We start from the raw sequence: 20,034 nt of genomic DNA, 5'->3' as shown, positions 1-20,034 counted from the left end.
GTTATGTTTGGATGCAAGGAATATTAACAATATTACTAAAAAGCAATTTGAAGTACCAATGAGTATAGATGGAATACTAGGAAGAATTACAGGAATGTCATTTTTCACTAAAATCGATTTACAGCATAGTTTCTGGTTATTACCTCTAGAAAGAAAAAGTAGACAGTATACAGGATTTCAGATAGATGGAGTAGTATATCAATTCAAAGTAGTACCATTCATTCATCTTGCAGTGCTCTATGTAGATGTCTTCATGCTATTTTGGATCAATATGAACATTTTGTAATTCACTACATTGATGACATATTAATTTTTTCTAAAACGGCTGAAGATCATGAGAAACACCTAAAAATTATAATCAACAGATTAGACAAAGTTTTACTAAAAATAAATCAAGAAAAATGTACATTTTTTCAAAAAGAAGTAATATATCTAGGTTATAAACTTAACACTAAGGGAATCGAAATGGATCCAGAACGGACACAGGTCATTCAGGAATATAAAACACCACACAATTTAAGAACTTTAAGAGGATTTATTGGAATAATTAATTATTATAAAAGGATGATATCAGATCTAAGTATAAAAGAAATTCCATTACTTGAACTGCTGAGAAAAGGTGTAACATGGAGATGGGATCAGAGAAGAGAACTAGCATTCCAAGAAATCAAAAACATTTTTCTGTCAAATTTAAAAATATACCATCCTGAATACACAAAACCATTCATATTAAGAACAGATGCATCCATAGAGAGATTATCAGGGGTATTATTACAAATACATGATGGGGTCGAATACCCAATACAATTCATTTCAAGAATTACAAAGCCACCTGAAAAGGGTTACTCAGTTTCAGAATTAGAACTAGCAAGTATCATACACTGTCACAAAATTAAGATTTTATTTGTTGGGTAATGAATTTACTATAGAAACAGATCACCAAGCTTTAACATCTATATTAAATAACAAATATGAAAACAGTAGAGTACATCGGTGGAGTCTAATATTGAGTGAATATAGCTTTGAAATCAAATACATTTCTGGAAAATCCAACATAGTGGCAGATGCTTTATCAAGGTTAGAAAATACATCACAAAAAGGAGACAAAGTGTTAATTCGTTCACTTAGAAAGAATAATGTTTCTTATACTTTTAACACTAATAATAAAAACAAACAGTTTACCGATAGATCCATTTCATGTTAATTGTTTTCATTGTTGTGAATCAATTTGACATCATACTTGTTGTATAGTCCATATGGAAATTGTTGGTGCCCTAAAAATCATAATTTGGGGTTAGATACAAAATTGATTCTATAATTGTCTTTCTAAAGATAATATGAAAAGTGAAAAACTAACCAATTTATATTGATGAAAGTTATTTTGAACGGAAATATTTACCTAGATATAAATAAACAGAACACAATATAATTATAGAACCTATAACTATAGAACTATTAGTTGTTTTTATTCTTTGATATAGCCTCCATTTTCTCGCTAAAACAAGTATGACTACTTTCTACTTGTGTATTGTTATGATTTTCACATGTACTTTGTAATGTTCGCTTGTGATTGTTAATAGTTACAGCTAGATTTTACTACAATTATCGCTAGATTGTTTATGATTATTATTTTCCCTGGTATTAGGTATCGCTAGATCCCTAGTATCCCTAGAACTATCGACATGTAGAAGACTGTTATGTCGACCTCCGCAAGCTTTACAACCTGAATGCATACAATTCATAATGTCATGTCCTGGTCTCAAACAATTCTTACATAGATTTAATTAGTATTCGTTGGACAGTTAACAGGTGAACATCGTTCGATAAATCTGTGCCGGGTCCTTAACTAGTGCTATTATCAAATTAATAGGTATTTAATTTGAAAATAAACCAACCGATTCTCAAAAAAGGTAGGATCTAATTATTTATTATTATGAGTGAATCAGGGGGTGGTGTTGAGCCACCCCAGAATAATATATCATTAATGGATACGGAAGACAAAAGGTATATTAATTTAAATAACAGATATAAAATAAATGATTCAGGGTATTATAATGTCTTTGTAGAATCTACAGACAAAAACTTGTCCCGTTTATCACCAGTACGTGTCGGTCATTATCTATTTAAAAACCAATATTTTAAACACGATGTACAAGACATTAAACCTGTTGGCAGAAATAAGGTAAAAGTAATTTTTAAAACTTATACTTGCGCAAATTCTCTAATTGAACATGAGCTTATTAAGGATAATAAACTTATAGCGTATATTCCATCATTTTTTACTCAAAAGAAGGGAATTATTAGGGAAGTTGTAGCATTTTATTTTGAAGTCCCCTCGTATATGTGTCGTATAATTGAAATCTCCTTATATATGTATTATAATAACGAAGAATTTTTTTAATGTTTCTTAGTTCGTATCCTTCAATTTAAAACCAATATAATTTTTCGTTCTTTTTAGGTCGCCGCCGTCGATCATAAATCGTTTTATTGTTTATTTATGTCACAGGCGCAAATTCTTTGATATTTCTTTGTTCAAACCGCCTGATATTGCGTTTTCAAATTAATTTACGTCTTAATTTCCGTTGTGTTTAGTTTATACCCTAAGTGCTTTGTTTGTTCTAACTTATGCGAGCAATTTTTAAAGATAATTTCGTCACTTTCGTTGGAGCCGCGGTGAAGAGCGGTGATCTCCAGTGGTCCAGCGTCATGTCCAAATTCACGTCGAATTTGTAGTTTTCTGTTTTTGTCCCTTTTCAGGGAAATCTTCGTCTTACGTAATGGAAATCAATTTTAGTACCAGTTAATCGTCTAATTCTATCTGTTCCGGTTGTTACAGAGGCAGAGTCATAAGTTTTGTGCTCAGTGCCGGCTTCGGCCTCAAATGATTGATCCAATTTGCAGTGTGAGATCCAGTCCCTTTTGTTCGTGTGTTCGTGTCCAGGATTCAACTCCATCCACGTCAGATTTTCGTTCCAGATTATGGAAATGGTTTCCCTTTGTTCCAGAGTTTCGTTCTTGCAGTTTCAGTCCAGAGATGTAACAAGTTTCAGAGTTATGTGCGAAATAGTGAAATCCAGGTAACATTTTTTTGTGTAAATTTAAAGTAAAGCAGACATTTTTTAAATAAACGTAATTGCTTTCATAACAAAAAAGTAATTGTAATATTTAAAGTAGTAAATTTTATGGTTTGACTTTTAACTGTCATTTTATTTGTTCAGTTTTGTTTTAAATTTAATGATAATTTATGACAGCCCGTGTTAGCATTTTTGATTTTTTTTTTTAAAGAAAGGTTAACTTTCATGTAAATTTTGTAAGTTTTTGTAGTATCTCCAACTCCTGGAAATTGTAAACAGATGACACATGTAAGTCTTTTTTGTATTTTTGTATTTTGCAGCTGTTGTTATAATATTTTGTATTGTCTTTTTTGAGCATTTTTGTGTTCTCTATGTTTTGTAACTTTTTGTGGTGACACAAAAATAAATGTTAAATTTTGTTTCTTAACATTTGTTTATTTTTTTAACCAACCCTTTTTGAGTTCTATTTGAAAAAGATATGTTTTTTATGTTTAATAATTATATCTCCAGTTACAACTAGCTGGTTGTAATAGGTATAATTAGGCACCTCAAGTGGCGCCCTATATTAAATTTCTTGAGGTGTTTCCGGTTTATTTTCATTCTGTTTGTCCCAAGAGATTTATGACCCTTTATTTCATTTTTCTGTAGTTGCCCCAATTCGACACCCTGTCTTTTACTTATCCACGACCCCAGCTCTCCAGCAACCCCCTGAGGGCCGTTCGCACAAGTAGCGTTTATTTTGCTTACCCTATCTTCGCCCCAAGAATTTCTATTCCCCAATCTTCTCCCCCAAAATCTTACCCTATGGTAGGCAAAATATTATCGTTACAAAGTCGATACGTTTTTGGATGAAAAGTATATTTTAGAAAATATTGTTTCAGATAAAAATGTTGTCGAAGTAAAAAGGTTAAAACGGAAAATAATTGATTCGGATAATGAAACAATTCTTGTACCTCGCCAGATGGTCATTTTGACATTTGAAGGAAATAGCATTCCTAAGACTGTTAATTTAGACTTGGTTAGGTTTAATGTTGAACAATATATATATCCGGTTGTTCAGTGTTTTAATTGCTTTCGTTTCGGTCATAATGCTCGGCAATGCAAATCAACATCAAATCGTTGTAAAAAATGTAGTCAAACTCATAATAATAATGAAACATGCACTAACTCCCTATTTTGTTTACATTGCAACTCCACTGAACACAACTCACTCTCTAAACAGTGTCCTGCATTTAAACACCAATACAAAATAAAATCAATAATGGCTTTAGAAAACACTACCTATAAAGAGGCAGAAACCATGGCTAACAATCCTTCATACGCCAAGGTAACTACAAATAATAGATTCGATATCCTCAATACTATACAAAATTTCCCCGCCTTAACGCCTAACGTCCCTGAAGGTACAAATCAAAATCAATCCTATGTACCTACCATTAAAAAAACAAGAAACAAGCGTAAAGCTATCTCTCCTACTGCGGTCAGAAACGCACCAACTTTCCCAAGATTTCCAAATGCTACAAACACCTCATCCCAACCTATAATCCCTAATCCCTACAGGGACGAGTTTATGACGTATAAACAAAAAATAAAATGTAAAATAATCAACGAAATTCCAGCCTTAATAGAAAATATCATCAAGACAATTAATCCTAAAATATTTTTACCTAACTTACAAAAAAATACAAAAGGAGAAATTGAAAAAATGTTGAACAACCTAACAGATATTGAAAGCGATGGGGAACAACAGGACATTTAACATACTGCAGTGGAACTGTCAATCTATAAATAAACATAAACCTAGTTTACTTAATTATCTCGAGCACAATGTTGTTGATGTCATTCTGCTTAATGAAACATGGCTTTCTAAAAATAAAAATTTTGGTTTAACAGGTTACAACGTTATCAGAAGCGATAGACCTGATGGTTACGGTGGTGTAGCCATCCTCAGATCAAATAACCTTTGTTGACGTGACAACGTCTTAAATTAGGTTGTGGCTCGGAGTCATTTAAGAAAAAGTGTAACGCCCGCTCACGTCTGTTACAGTGAGTCACCGAACGAGAGAGAGGCCTGCCGGACCGGCGAATGCCTTGCGTCTCTCTCCCACTCAAACATGATCGGTCCGCTGCGCGCGGCACTAGAGAATTAGGCGCGTTGAATCGCTAAAGTTGAAAATCGTTGAAAGTATCGTCAGCTGTGTCTGTAGTGAAAATGTGGAGTGCTTACAGTGTCCTATTTTAGGGGGAACCACCAGTATCAGATATAATTTTAGGAAATTACCTAGGGACCTATATTCTTTTATAATATTGCTATGGATTTATCCATTTAATATTGAGCAATGATTGTAAACATTCTTTATAGTTTAAACTTCAATGAAAATTATTAACTGTGTCTAAAGACATATATGATATGAGGTATTTTACCCAAAAGTATTAAGTATAATGAATATACATAAAAACATAATTTTGTTTTCTTAGGATTTAACATTTTGTCAGCACATTATCTCAAATTCACACTTAAATCAATATGTTTTTACTATTAGGTCTGTTGAATGTTTGTTCTTTACACAAAATTTAGTCTATACTTCATATTTATTAAAGGCGGTAAAATATACATTACAATTCATTTGTTTATAAACCACTTTCAAAGCATAAAGAACCTTTTAAGCTTTGTTTATATTATTTTGTGTATATTAATTGAGTTAATTGGAGTAGCCCACTTTGATACAAAAATACAGTCAATTTATGGATATTTCAAGGTGACAATCTAAAAAAAGCTGATTTCCTCCCATGCATTTTATTAGAAACACTTGAAATTTAAAAAAAATTTAAAAATCGTAAGATGTAAGACCTTAATCGTGAGATCGTGAGATTTGTCTTCAATTCGTGAGTAAATTCGTCATTTACAACAACTACAACAATAAAGGTAAATAATTGTACACTAATATTTCATTATCGTAAACTATGATTGATTGATTAATTGTTAGATTGACACAAAAGTTGAGAAACTGAGTTTATAGCGGCAATTCCTTGTTCCTATTGTGCAATTTAATAATATTCATATCAATAAATATTCTACCGAGAAAAAGACGTTGTCACGTAAAATCTTCGCCCGTAAAACCGACTTTACAGGCAACCGATTTTTTTTTACTGAAATTAATGTAACGAAAAACTTTAATAAAGGTATTGAAACGTGTGCAGTTTTTATAGAACAAATTAAATTGGTAATCGTTTGTATTTATAAACCACCCAAAGTAATAGTCCGTAATAGAGATTGGGAAAAGCTTTTAACTCAATTTAGTGGTAGGGTTGTCATTGGTGGGGACTTCAATGGACACCACAGTAGGTGGGGTTCCTTAAAGGATTCCGCTCAGGGCAAGTGTATAGTAGACGCGCTAGATAACAGTAATTTAGTTTTGCTAAACGACTGTAGACCGACCAAAGTAACAAGACCTAATGAACTTCCATCAATGGTGGATCTATCCCTTGTTACACCAAATCTAATTGGATACACCACATGGGATCCTGTTCCCGATACTCTGGGTTCAACTCACTTACCTATAGTAATCACCATCGACTTGGACTATCACCCATGTACAATAACTCCTTCATCTAAATGGAAAGAGTCTTCAGTAAACTGGAATATCTTTAAAGGTCATATAGAAAAAACATTATCCGAAAATATAACCGATAATATCACTTCAGCGGAACGTTTTGACTTCCTGTTGAAGACAATTGACGATGCTGCCTCATTTTCTATGAATATCAAAAATTCCTTTCAGCCAAAATCTCGAATTCCAGTCTGGTGGGATTATGAATGCAAAAATATGATCATTTCACGAAAAGTTGCATACAAAAGATACATTGAAGCATCAAATTTTGAAAACTATATTAAATACAAACAAATTCAAGCCAAAAGTAAACTCCTCTTTACAAACAAACAAAAAAGTTCGTGGATTAACTTTGTAAATACTTAAAACAAAAATACTCCCATCAGTAAAATTTGGAATTTTGTTAATAAACTAGTGAAAAAAAATTACCGTACAAGACGATATCCCCTGCCAAATGAACTAATAGAAGAGTTGCTCGATAAATTTGCTCCGCCATATGCTGACCTTCCTATTCAGGATTACAGTAAAACTTGTAAATACAATATTTTCCAGGAAAGTTTTGATATGAAAGAATTTGAGGCTGCACTCAAGTATTCAAAGTCCTCGGCTCCGGGGCGCGATCAAATTACTTATAACATAATATATAAATTACCTCTTATAGCTAAACAAAGTTTACTAACAATTTTCAACGATTGGCTTTTCAATGGAAGATATGTGGATCATATGAAAGAAATAGTTATTTGTTTAATTCTTAAACCTAATAAAGATAAAACACTCTCCTCTTCTTACAGACCGATATCTTATTAATTATACATACTTAATAATACATTATTAAGTATGTATAATTACATCTATTATACAGACTTATTAAGACTCGATTAGAATGGCTTATAGAACATTATAGTATCCTTCCAAGTACACAATATGGATTTAGGGCTAGTGTTGGTACACTGGATGCAATATCACATTTAGTTACCGACATTCAAATAACGTTTTCCAGAAACAATTATCTTGCTTGTTTGTTTTTAGACCTAAAAGGGGCATATGATTCTGTTAATTTAACCATTTTACACAAAAAACTATATGATATAGGTTTACCTCAAAATATAGCGACTAATATTGTTCATCTTTATAATAATCGTGTTATATATATATATATATATATATATATATATATATATATATATATATATATATATATATATATATATATATATATATATTAAAGATCATTTAAACCAACTACACGGTCCTAGAATTGCTCATACAGGTCTTCCACAAGGATCAGTTTTAAGTCCGTTATTGTTCAACATATTTTCAGCAAGTATTCATGGCATTTTTGACAACACAATCAATTGCATCCAATACGCTGATGACATATGCATCTATACAGAGCGTAACTCGTATACTGACTGCCTGGGGGCTCTGGAATTCATCATGCAAAACGTTAATAACTGGGTAAAAAATCATGAACTGACCATTTCCCCTGACAAATCAGCCACAATGATATTCACTAGACATAGGATTCGTACGCCTGACAAAATAAAGTTGTCTGGATATGATATACCTATTGTCAAAGAATACAAATATCTTGGCATTCTTCTTGATCCCAAACTCTTATGGTCAAAACATGTGGAATATATAAAAAGTAGGTGTGAAAAAGGTATTAATATTCTTAAATGTGTCACTAATCGAAGATGGGGTGCTGACCCTAAAGTTGCATTGATGTTTTACAGAGCCTACGTGCGATCTATTGTAGACTATGGTTGCATTCTGTATGGTACCGCCAGTAACACACACTTATTAACTGTAGACCGCATTCAGTTTAAATGTCTAAGAATATGCTTGGGCACCATGAAGTCTACTCCTTGCCCTGTACTACTTGCTGAAAGTAATGAAATACCTCTTCAAAATCGTCGAGAAATTATGGCAATTAAACATATCCTGAAGCTAAGATTAAATAATAATAATCTACTTAGTCAACTGTATGAGTTATCTATTGAAAACCTCTCAAATAAATACTGGCGCATAAAAATTCTCCTCCACTTGCTGATGCTTTCTTAGAAACTAATGAGTATCCTAACATCTATGGCAAAGAAAAAAGATTATCAATATATAAAGCTAATTTTCAGGTAACATTAAATAAACCAAAAGTCATTATACCAAAGTACACAGAATCCCCACAAATAAACTTTGTCTTACTTATATCCATATTGAGTGACTATAATGATCACGTAATAATGTATACCGATGGTTCCAAAGAAGAGGATGGTGCCACAGGTTGCACAGTTTACATTCCACATAAAAGCGAATCTTTGAAAATTAAACTTCCAGCACATTGTTCAATATATACTGCTGAAGCGGTAGCTATCGAAAAAGCATTAGATTGGCTAGATTCACACAATTTAAATAAAGCAGTAATATTATCAGATTCATTATCGGTCATTAAAGGATTAAACTCAGATATGACTCAACATAAAAGAAATAATATTCTTTGTGCTATTAAAAATAAAACATATAGTAAATATATTACAGTTATTTGGGTTAAAAGTCACATTGGTATCAAGGGAAATGAACTGGTTGACCAGCTTGCTAAAGATGCGACCCATGTTGGACTCTATATTCCCATATTTACATTGGAGGACTTACAATAACATTATTATAACAAAATTTTTATAAATTGGAAAGAAAAATGGAAAAACATAGCAACGAATTCAAATAATCAATATTAAACTATCCACCCTACCTTACCACAAGATGTTGACTATATTTTCAAATATGCAATGCCAAAGAAGTTGACAGCCACAATTACACGACTGAAAACTAATCACGGTGCATTCCCAGCTCACTTGGCTAAGTTAAATATTATCCCTTCTGGGGTATGCCCATGCGATAATATATCACAATGTGATATCAACCATATTCTTTTTAAGTGCGATAAACATAGGTATGAAACAGATCAGCTGTATTCAAAACTATCAGAACTTAAAATTCAGACTCCCATAAACATCACCCATTTACTCTCCTTAGATAGTAGAGAAGTATACGAACTAATATGTAACTTTTTATTTAAAGTTGGTTACATTATTTAAAAACTAATATCTTACATTACAATTCTGTGGCTAAAGGACTAGTTTCCAAGCCAACTCACCAAACACACCCACCCACACACATAGATTTAATTTACGAATCTCAGTTAACCGCATAGCTGGGGATAAGTTTAAAAACTTTTCACATCGAAAAATAGTATGTTTTCCTTTACAAAAATAACAAGTTACCGCACCTGTTCCCACTTGATAAGTACTTACAAATGCATTCCTCTTATTGTTATTGAATTTGTTATTAAAACCTTTAAATTGAACTTTTTCTTTGTTCACATCTTTGTTTTAAGAATTTATTAAAATCAATCATTGTCGGCAAATCGCCCTCAATTCTAAATAGCTCCATTCTCGACGAGTATATTTATCTAACTTGTTAGTAAACAAATAAATCAATAACCTATCCCACATATTTACATTCTCTCCTAAAACTTGCAATGCTCGCAAATTCTTAGTGAAGCTATCATAAACTCTGATCTCAAACTTACATGACTTTCTTTTTGTATAACAGGATATTCAAATAATTCTTTTATATGACTATGGATTAATAAACTGGTTTGATCATACCTATCTTTTAACAAATCCCAGGCTATTATATAATTATTCTCGGAAACTGAAATTGATTCTATAAGCCCTAATGCTTCATCACTCAAACATGATCGTAAATAATAAAATTTTTTGAATATTAGACAATGTACTGTTATCGTCAACTAAGGCTTTAAATGAATCTCTGAACTCTATCCATTGTTGAAAACTGCCACTGAATTTTGGCAATTTTATCGCGGGCAAATCGACAGCTCTTGAGCGATTTTGTTTAATCGAAGCATCGCATAAATTATAACCTGAAGAGACTGCACTATTGCTAGTATAAAATTTATCCAGTTTTGACTTCATATTACTTATTAGTGCAAAGTATAATTTTTCAAAGCATTCCCTCTCGTGACATCAATCAGCGTCTTGTGACGAGCTAATCGCAGTGTTCTCTGCATTTTATGATAACGAAGACCATCAATAAACGTTTGAACTGCCAATTTTTCCATCATGTCTTCGGGAACTGTTGGATAAGCATATCGTACTAATCTGGCAATATCTACCTCATATTCTTGAAGAGCCTCATCTTTCTTCTGTCTTCGATTTTTAAGCTGCGACTGATATACGTGCTCCAAATGTTCGTGGCCATATCGCATATTTAACCTCTTCTTCAGTTGTTCGAAATCATCCGTCTCCTCTACGGCTATGGTTTGAAGCACATCTAAGGCATCTCCTCGAAGAGCGATCGTCAGGTTTACAGCCTTTTCGTTTTCAGACCATCCATTCGCTCTTGCAGCTGATTCGAACTGTTTTATGTAGTTGTTCCATGATGATTTTCCGTCGAAAGTTGGCACTTTAACATGAACAGAACCTCCACTTCCTTCAAATTTCGGCCGTGTTTCCAACTTACATTTCGTCTCGTCTTCTTTTGTCTCTACGGCCTTTTCTTTTGGCTCTATGGCCTTTCTTCGAAGGCCAACTTATCGGCAGCCCCTTGGTTTTTTAACGAAGATATTTTATCGTCCAGAGCAGACATCTCAGAAGTGACTTTAGAGATTTCCGAAGAGATATTAGCAGAAACTTTGCTTTCTAGAGAAGAAATCTTGTTAGAAACTTTGTTTTCCAAAGAAGCGATGTCGCCGGAAGCTTTCGAAATATCGCCAGAAACTTTGTTCTCTAATGATGCGATGTCACCAGAAATTTTCGAAACATCGCCAGAAACTTTGTTTTCTAATTGTAGAACACCGGGGGATTTTATCTTCTCCTCCTGACGTGTTGCTCACTGCCTGTTGGGGCAGTACCTTCGATCTGGTTCTAATTATATCTATTAATTAATTAAAATGTGTTACCTTACATTTGGCGATCAAACTTCCCGTATTACACTTTAAAAAACATCTTACTACTTGAGAAACTTTATTTTGCGTTAATTGAACATTGTGTGTTGAAAAATGAGCGAATTAATTTTAATTAATCAAATGTGACAGTGACACAATGACTGATGTTTTTTTTCTAATAAAATTGAGAAGAGAGTACGTGATAATCTCGCAATTATGTGCAAAGAGTATATGCAACATATATCGTGCATTCTCGGGTACAACTCGACTTAAAACTAAAAGTAGTATTTTTTAAAAAAGGGTGTTCGTCATTTGGATCATAATTTTAGGTTGCGCTACGCAACATAGTCCCCCCCTTGATGTGAACGCATCAAAAAAAAAATATTTATGTACAATTTGAAGAAAGGTATAACTAAACTAAAAAACTATTAAAATTCTTGAAGGTGAGTCATAGGAAGAGGACATAGTTTAGCAATAGAGCGAACGTATATCCCTTCAGGAGTTTTGACCTTAACAACTCTTACCTTGTTGTCCTTTCCCGGATATGTCTCAACTACCCTGCTATAGGCCATTTGAGAGGAGGCGAGTTTTCGTCCTTAAGCAAGACGAGATCATCAGGCTTTATGCCTACCTGAGGAGTGAACCATTTAGGTCTATTTTGAAGCCTATTAAGATAATCGCGGGTCTAAACCTTCCACATATGCTGCTGAATTCTTGTGCATTTATTCCACAAAGACAATTTATTTTCTTGAATATCAGAGAGATCTAATGCAGGATAAGACATTAAGTTAGATCCAATAAGGAAGTGTCCGGGAGTAAGAAAGGAAAAATCGGACGGGTCGTCTGAGAGCGCACAGATAGGGCGTGAATTGAGCACTGCTTCAATCTGCGAAAGTACAGTGGATAGTTCTTCGAAAGTAAAATTGGAGTTACCCATTATTCTTACGAGATGATATTTGAAGCTCTTTGTGGCAGCTTCCCAAATACCACCGTGGTGTGGTGAGCGTGGAGGGATAAACTTCCATTGAATTTGATATGAAGTAGCGAAAGAGCGAATAGATTCAGAGGTATCACCTTTGAGAAGCAACTCATAAAGTTCTTTCAATTGATTTTTCGCACCTAGAAAGTTGGTGCCATTATCGCTGAAAATGATACTCGGATTACCCCTTCGGGCGATAAATCTTTTCAGAGTCAATAAGAACGCTTCAGTAGAAAGACTAGAAATTAATTCCACATGCACGGCGCGAGTAGCTAAACATACAAACACTGCCATATAGGCCTTAGTAAGGGGAGCTCTCTTGAGTTTAGAGGTCTTGATTGGAAATGGACCACCAAAATCAACTCCAACGTTTATAAATGGACGTGCAATTTGAACTCTTTCCCTCGGGAGATTAGCCATGATTTGGGAAGCGACTTGTGCGTTAAAACGGTAACAAGTGAGACAATTTTGTATTATACGTTTGATTTGTCGAAGACCATCAAGAGGCCAGAATTTCAATCTAACATTGGACAGTGTATTTTGAGGGCCAGAATGTAGAAGTCTACGATGTTCTCGGGTAAGTAATAAATTGACAATATGTGATTTTGAGGGCAACAGTAGAGGGAATTTCTGATCATAAGAAACATCTGAAAAGAGAAGACGACCGCCTACTCGTATCATTTGAGACGAATCTAGAAAGGGATTCAATTTACGAATAGACTTATCGTTAAGCAGACGATTATCCATTAAAAATTGGATTTCCGAACTGAAGAAATGAGACTGGGTCAATTTGATAATCATTAACTCAGAACTAGAGAGTTCATTTGGAGTGAGAGGACCTGTACGTCTATGAGACTTAGCTCTTACATTGTGAATAAAACGAATGCAGTATGCAAAAGCTCTCTGAAGTCGAGTGAAACATGAAAATTTGCAGAGGGCATCATACACTTGTGAATCTGGTTTTCTGATCAGATGAGTAACCCTTTTGAGTTCAGGCAGTTCATCAACATTAATACTCGAAGGACCATTATATACAAAGAGGTTGAAATCAAAGTGTGGATCTGACAAAAATTGAGGACCATTAAACCAAAGATCACAATCAAGCAACTACAAGGGTGTAGCACCACGAGATAATATATCCGCAGGGTTGTCTTTCGATCGTAAATGTCTCCATGTATGGTTGGAGGTGAGTTCTTGAATTTGAGTTACTCTATTGGCTACAAAGGTAGACCAACGAGAAGGGTGTGAATTAATCCATGCGAGGATGACTTCGGAATCTGTCCATAAATTGACAGAATTTATCTGAGATTGGGATGGAATCAAGACAGAAAGAATCTTCGTAACAAGATTAGAGAGTAATAATACTCCTAGAAGTTCTAATCGAGGAAGAGTCACAACTTTTACAGGACTAACACGACTCTTTGAGGAGATTAGATTGCAAGAGATAAAGCCATTTTCATGTGATGTTCTTAAATAAACGCAAGCACCATACGCGCTAAGACTTGCATCCGAAAACCCATGTATTTGAGTACTTGTTACATTGCTAGAATTTTGCAGCAACCTAGGAATCTTGAGATTGGAGAGGTGAGGAAGTGTTTGTAAAAATAGATTCCATTGTGTAAGCAAATTTGGACTGAGGTGGTCATCCCAATTCGACCTTTCTAACCAAATCTTTCTCATAATTAATTTAGCAGATACCACTACAGGGTTAATCAATCCGATAGGGTCATAAATGGAAGCAATTAAAGAAAGAACTTCTCTTTTTGTATAGGTATCCTTAACGGTAACCTTTGGCACAAGAACTGAAAAATGATCGGAGTGAGAATTCCAACATAGGCCGAGAATTTTGTTTGTGTTATTTTCAGGATTGATTACATAACTAGCTTCATTAGAGATATGAGAAATACCTGCGAGAAATTCAGGTGAGTTTACAGCCATACAGCACATCATCGATATAACAGCAATTTAAAAGAGCATCACTAGCCAAGGGAAATTTGTCGGAATGTTTTTGAGCTAATTCCTTAAGACATCTAGTGCTGAGAAAACCGGAGTTATTTAATCCATAAGTGACAGTTTCAAGTTGAAGACATTTCAAATCCTCTTGAGGTGAATCACGCCATAAGATGTTCAACAGAAATACCTGTTCGGGATTTACTCGAATTTGTCTGTACATATGACGTAGATCTGCTACAATACAGTATTTAAATAATCTAAAATTTATCAAAATATCGAATAATTCGCGTTGTACCGTATAACCAGGAAGCATTATGTCATTAAGACTTAGATTTGAGGTAGTTTTCATACTGCCATCAAAGACAACACGCAACTTATTTGTTACGCTATCCTTTAAAACGCAATGGTGAGGAATAAAGTATTTTAAATCAGAGTGAATATTTCGAGTGGAGAGAGGCACATATCTGCAATGTCCAAGTGCAATATATTTATGAATAAATTGTTTATACTGTGCGTATAATTGATCTGACTTGATCAGTTTCTGTTCGAGGTTTAGGAATCGCTTCTTTGCGAGGAAAAACGATTCGCCCAATTTTTTATATTCGTTGGGAGATTTGAAAGGGAGATCTACTTGGAATCTACCAGATGATAATATTTTAAGTGACGATTTAAAAATATCTTCGGCTTGTTGCTCCGAAGGAGTTAGGATTTTTGGAGTACAAGTAGAAGACGAGATTTCTTCTATTTCCCAAAACGACCGTACGAGTGAATCGGTATTTTGAGTTTGAACGAACAAGGATACTTCATTTCGAGGTTGAGTATTTTCTTGAATGTTAAGTATAGAATATGAGTCAATTGACCCAGATGATTGAGGTACATTTCCACCTACAAGATAACCGAGATGAGTATTTGTTAAGGTAGGAAGATTAGGGCCTAATTTTATTAACCCGTAAGTAAGTAAGTCGAAATAAACATCTGCTCCAAGCAGCATTTGAACTTCGGCAGGAGTACAAAATTCTGGATCAGCTAGGTGAATGTTTGGTGGAATTTTGAGAGCATTAAAATCCAATGTAATTTGAGGGTGCTTACAAGTGATGGTTGGGAGAATCGCACAAGAGAGTGTAAAATGTTTTGTGGGATTAACATTTGAGAAAATATTTAAATCCACCATTTTATTCGACGTCGAACAGATTTCGGATATTCCAGAAATTTGAAGACTTTTTGTGTAAGGAATACATTTCAAGCGACTTGCTAATTCCTCAGTGATAAACGAAAGCTGACTAGCTGAGTCTGTAAGGCAGCGAACCTTGACAGGATTATTATGAGAATCATAAATTGTAACACATGCTGTTTGGAGTAGAACCTCCTTTTTGCCTGAGAGTGTAGAGAGAGATGATGCTCGGTAGACATCATTAGACTGAGATTGATTTGCTATTCGTGGGATTGCAGGTGAACTTGAAGTTTCGCTTTGAGTATTGGGATCACGAGATACATTAGAGTGAGTACGAGAATTTGGAGTATCATGCATATTGTGAGACTGGCGAGTATTTTGAGAATTATGATTTTCTTGTGAGTCTTGAGAGTGACGAGTGTTTTGGAAATGAGTGTTTCTAGTGGGTAGACTACGAGAATCTTGATTTTTTCTGAAACGAGAACTATTTGAGTTATGAGTAGAAGCGTTAGAGAAGTGGAGCAATGTGTGATGTCTCCTGTTACATTTAGCGCAATTTGACGCAGAGGTACATGAGCTTGCTGAATGACCACTAGCCAAGCAGTTGAGACACGCTTTCTTTGCCTTGACCGTTTGAAAACGCTCATCTTCAGACATATTTAAGAATTCCCGGCAAGTGTATATTTTATGGGAGTTATTTTGACATAAGAAACATTTAAAATACTGATTATTACTACTATACTGCAAATTATTGCTAACTGTGTTAAGAGAAGTAAAACGAGAAGGTTGTTTTTGTTTCGGAGAATGAGAGTATTCAGGAACAAGATTTTCGAGAATTTTGCATTTTCTTTCAATAAATTCAAGGAACTCCATTAAACTTGGGAGTTTGTTTATATTACGCTCGGTTTCAAATGATCTTTTAGTATTATAGTCTAATTTTTGAGTAAAGAGATTGATGAGAATTAAATCAGTGAGTTGATTCGAGATGTTGAGGTTTTCTAAGGCAGCGAGATGGCTTTTAATTTGAGTTAAGAAATCCCTTAGAGCATGTGCATTGGGTTTTGTAATGAGTGGAGCATTTAATAAACTGTTCAAATGACTGTTTACTATTAAATATTTATTTTCAAATCTATTGCATAAATTTTGTATTGCAATTTCAAAATTGGAATCAGTTATTTCTAGATTGTCAATTAACTTTAACGGTTCATTCCTTAACACTGATTTGAGATAAATAAGTTTTTGAGCATTAGATAACTGTTTATCATTTGTTATTAATTTGGTGAAAACATCAAAAAAGCTGGGCCATTCTGAGATTTCGCCCGAGAAAAAAGGTATTTTTAATTCTGGCAACTTTACATTTTGAATTGTGCTAACAGATGGTATTACATTTGTTACAATAGGTTGAGTTTGAACTGGTTTTGCAGATAATTGCGTGATTTTCTCGTACAAATATGAATCTAAATTATAATACTGTTCTTCAACTATGTCTCTATCTGAACAATATTTATCAAAATCTTCTAATTCAAGTTCCTTTTGTAGGTTGAGATACTCGCGATAAGTTTCATTTAATACATTTTTGCGTGCAATATATTGACCGCAATCTAAAACTACATTTTGGTTTTTTGAGACAAATGTTTGAATTCTAGTAATACAAGCTTTAGTATGCCCTCTCAATTTTATAATTTTTGCAACATCAGTCATTTTGAACGTGAGAAAAAATAATACAAATTTTAAATACAACAAGAGATACTTAGTATCATGAACTAAATAATATTACCATAAAAATCTACTTATAATCACTGCGAATCTAAAATCTAAAAATAAAATGACATGCGACGATGCAAAAAACAATTCGTAAAAGTTACAATAAATGATCAAACCGCACATTAAGTCCAACCGCGACCTCACATAAACTCCTTATCCCTTGCAAGTGTCGATGTCGATATACCGGCCTCCCGGCGCTAATAGAACAACCTTGGATCCTGGAACCGCCAAAACTCCAATGTGTGTATATGAGAGAATAAAAACTATGTCTTTTCTTTGCGAAGAAATGAGGAAGCGAGTGATGTTTTTTACGAATAGTGTGAGAAAATCTTGAGTACTGCGTGAAAACGCCTTTGCAGAAACGAGAGATGATCGCCCTCGTGCTATAATTAATGAAAATTCAGCTTCCAGCTTTACATAAACGGGAACAGTTGCTGTATCCGGCTCGTTAGGAACATGTAGAACACCGGGGGATTTTATCTTCTCCTCCTGACGTGTTGCTCACTGCCTGTTGGGGCAGTACCTTCGATCTGGTTCTAATTATATCTATTAATTAATTAAAATGTGTTACCTTACATTTGGCGATCACACTTCCCGTATTACACTTTAAAAAACATCTTACTACTTGAGAAACTTTATTTTGCGTTAATTGAACATTGTGTGTTGAAAAATGAGCGAATTAATTTTAATTAATCAAATGTGACAGTGACACAATGACTGATGTTTTTTTTCTAATAAAATTGAGAAGAGAGTACGTGATAATCTCGCAATTATGTGCAAAGAGTATATGCAACATATATCGTGCATTCTCGGGTACAACTCGACTTAAAACTAAAAGTAGTATTTTTTAAAAAAGGGTGTTCGTCATTTGGATCATAATTTTAGGTTGCGCTACGCAACACTAATGATGCGATGTCGCCGGAAACTTTGTTCTCTAATTTCGAAATCGACGAGATGACAGCATCTTCAAATATATAAGTCTCTGGATCTAGACCATCTTGCTCCAAAGCGTTCTTTAGTCGTTGGACTAACTCAGCCTTTTTTCCGATAGAACCTAATTCTCTATCCTCGAGATGTCTCCTTAAATTCGTCACTGTGCGTTCATAAATCGTAGTCATTTTCGCAATTTATTTTATGTATTCCACTATTCTGACATCATTTATAATGTTTTTATTAATTCTAATTTATTTATTATTTATTTATTAAAGGTTCTATTTATAATACTCACAAATTTATTACAGTCTTTATTTGTACTAATTTATTTTTACAATTAATTTATTATAATACGTGCATTACAATTTAAAAACGCGGCGCCGATTTTTAGATATTAACTGTTTTCACAATCAAAGTTCCGTCATCTTTATACGAAAACAGCTGTTTCTCGAACCCCATGGATGTTGACCTGCTTTGCTTCGAATGCACGGCTGGTTTTTTCATTCAACCTACTTCCGGAACGTTCGAATGGACCGGTTTTTGTTACTTGGAATTTCTGCCAGCTAGTCGAAGGGTGGTAGAATCTAGAACATATTAGTGAATAAACAACATATTTATAGGTTTTTAATATGACTCATATTTTTACGTAACAATACCTTTGTGATTTCTTAAATTTTATAAATTACAGAAATAAATAAATTTTTAAGAATATCTGTTTCTTATGTTGATGTTTTAATGTAATGTAAAACAGATATAGTCATAAAATAATAAATAAAAACTTATCCTGTACCAAAACATATGTCTCTATCTGATATGTTATACATTTATGGTATATAAAATTGCATAAGTGTATACTACATTTTTGGACAGAGAATATATTTTGGCATAGAATAAGTTTTTGTTTATTATTTTATGGCTATATTTATTTTCCATATAAAATTCGAAACATTTTGAATTTCCCGCTAAGTTCAGAACCTACATTTTGAATTTGCCGCTAAATATTTTAGTTCCCGATTCCGAACTTATTTGGCGCTAGCAGCTTTCTCCCCACTTTTTCTCCGCCACTTACCTTACTAGAGGGGTATATATACTCTGGATTTGTTTGACAAACCTTGTCACTTTTTCGGTATCGCTATGGACCGTGGAAGTGATGACGTAGATTTTATTGACATCTGTCAGTTTCACTTTCCAAACAAACCTTGTTTAGTGTGGATAATTTGTATTTTTCGTTATTTTTTCATTTTTTTTACAGAATCTTTCCGCTTTTTGCAATATCTTAGTATTCTAATAGTTACTACAACAATTTTACAAGGTTGTGTAAACAATAAAGCATGTTGTTTTATAAAAATAGCAATAAAATGCATGTATCAATAAAGTAAGGTTAGAATGTCTTTAATTTAAATTTTTAAACTATATTTCATAGAAATAGAACACTGAATTATGATGGTATTATCGTAAAAAACACTATACTTAAAAAAAGCAGCAGAGGAAGCAAAATGTTAACTTTATAGAATTTAAAAAGTCTTGAGATTGGGCATTTCAACTTTTGTTTGGAAAGTAATTGACAGTTGTGACGTCACACTTCC

The 20,034-nt window shown here is 33.7% G+C and overlaps 3 protein-coding genes across 3 annotated transcripts; all 3 read right to left on the bottom strand.

Annotated features, from left to right (window-relative positions):
* Positions 1 to 12,333: 12,333 nt before the first annotated feature.
* LOC140432954 (uncharacterized) lies at positions 12,334 to 13,047 on the bottom strand. The gene has a single exon (XM_072521111.1). The coding sequence runs from the start codon at positions 13,045 to 13,047 to the stop codon at positions 12,334 to 12,336; it is 714 nt and encodes a 237-aa protein (XP_072377212.1).
* Positions 13,048 to 13,734: 687 nt separating this feature from the next.
* LOC140432938 (uncharacterized) lies at positions 13,735 to 14,307 on the bottom strand. The gene has a single exon (XM_072521110.1). The coding sequence runs from the start codon at positions 14,305 to 14,307 to the stop codon at positions 13,735 to 13,737; it is 573 nt and encodes a 190-aa protein (XP_072377211.1).
* A 238-nt stretch (positions 14,308 to 14,545) lies between these two features.
* LOC140432931 (uncharacterized) lies at positions 14,546 to 17,452 on the bottom strand. The gene has a single exon (XM_072521108.1). It carries the CDS (start codon positions 17,450 to 17,452, stop codon positions 14,546 to 14,548), a length of 2,907 nt encoding a protein of 968 aa, XP_072377209.1.
* Positions 17,453 to 20,034: the final 2,582 nt, after the last annotated feature.

Source organism: Diabrotica undecimpunctata, chromosome 1 (genome assembly GCF_040954645.1).
Source record: "Diabrotica undecimpunctata isolate CICGRU chromosome 1, icDiaUnde3, whole genome shotgun sequence".
Lineage (NCBI taxonomy): Eukaryota > Metazoa > Arthropoda > Insecta > Coleoptera > Chrysomelidae > Diabrotica > Diabrotica undecimpunctata.
This window is presented reverse-complemented; position numbering and strand designations above follow the sequence as displayed.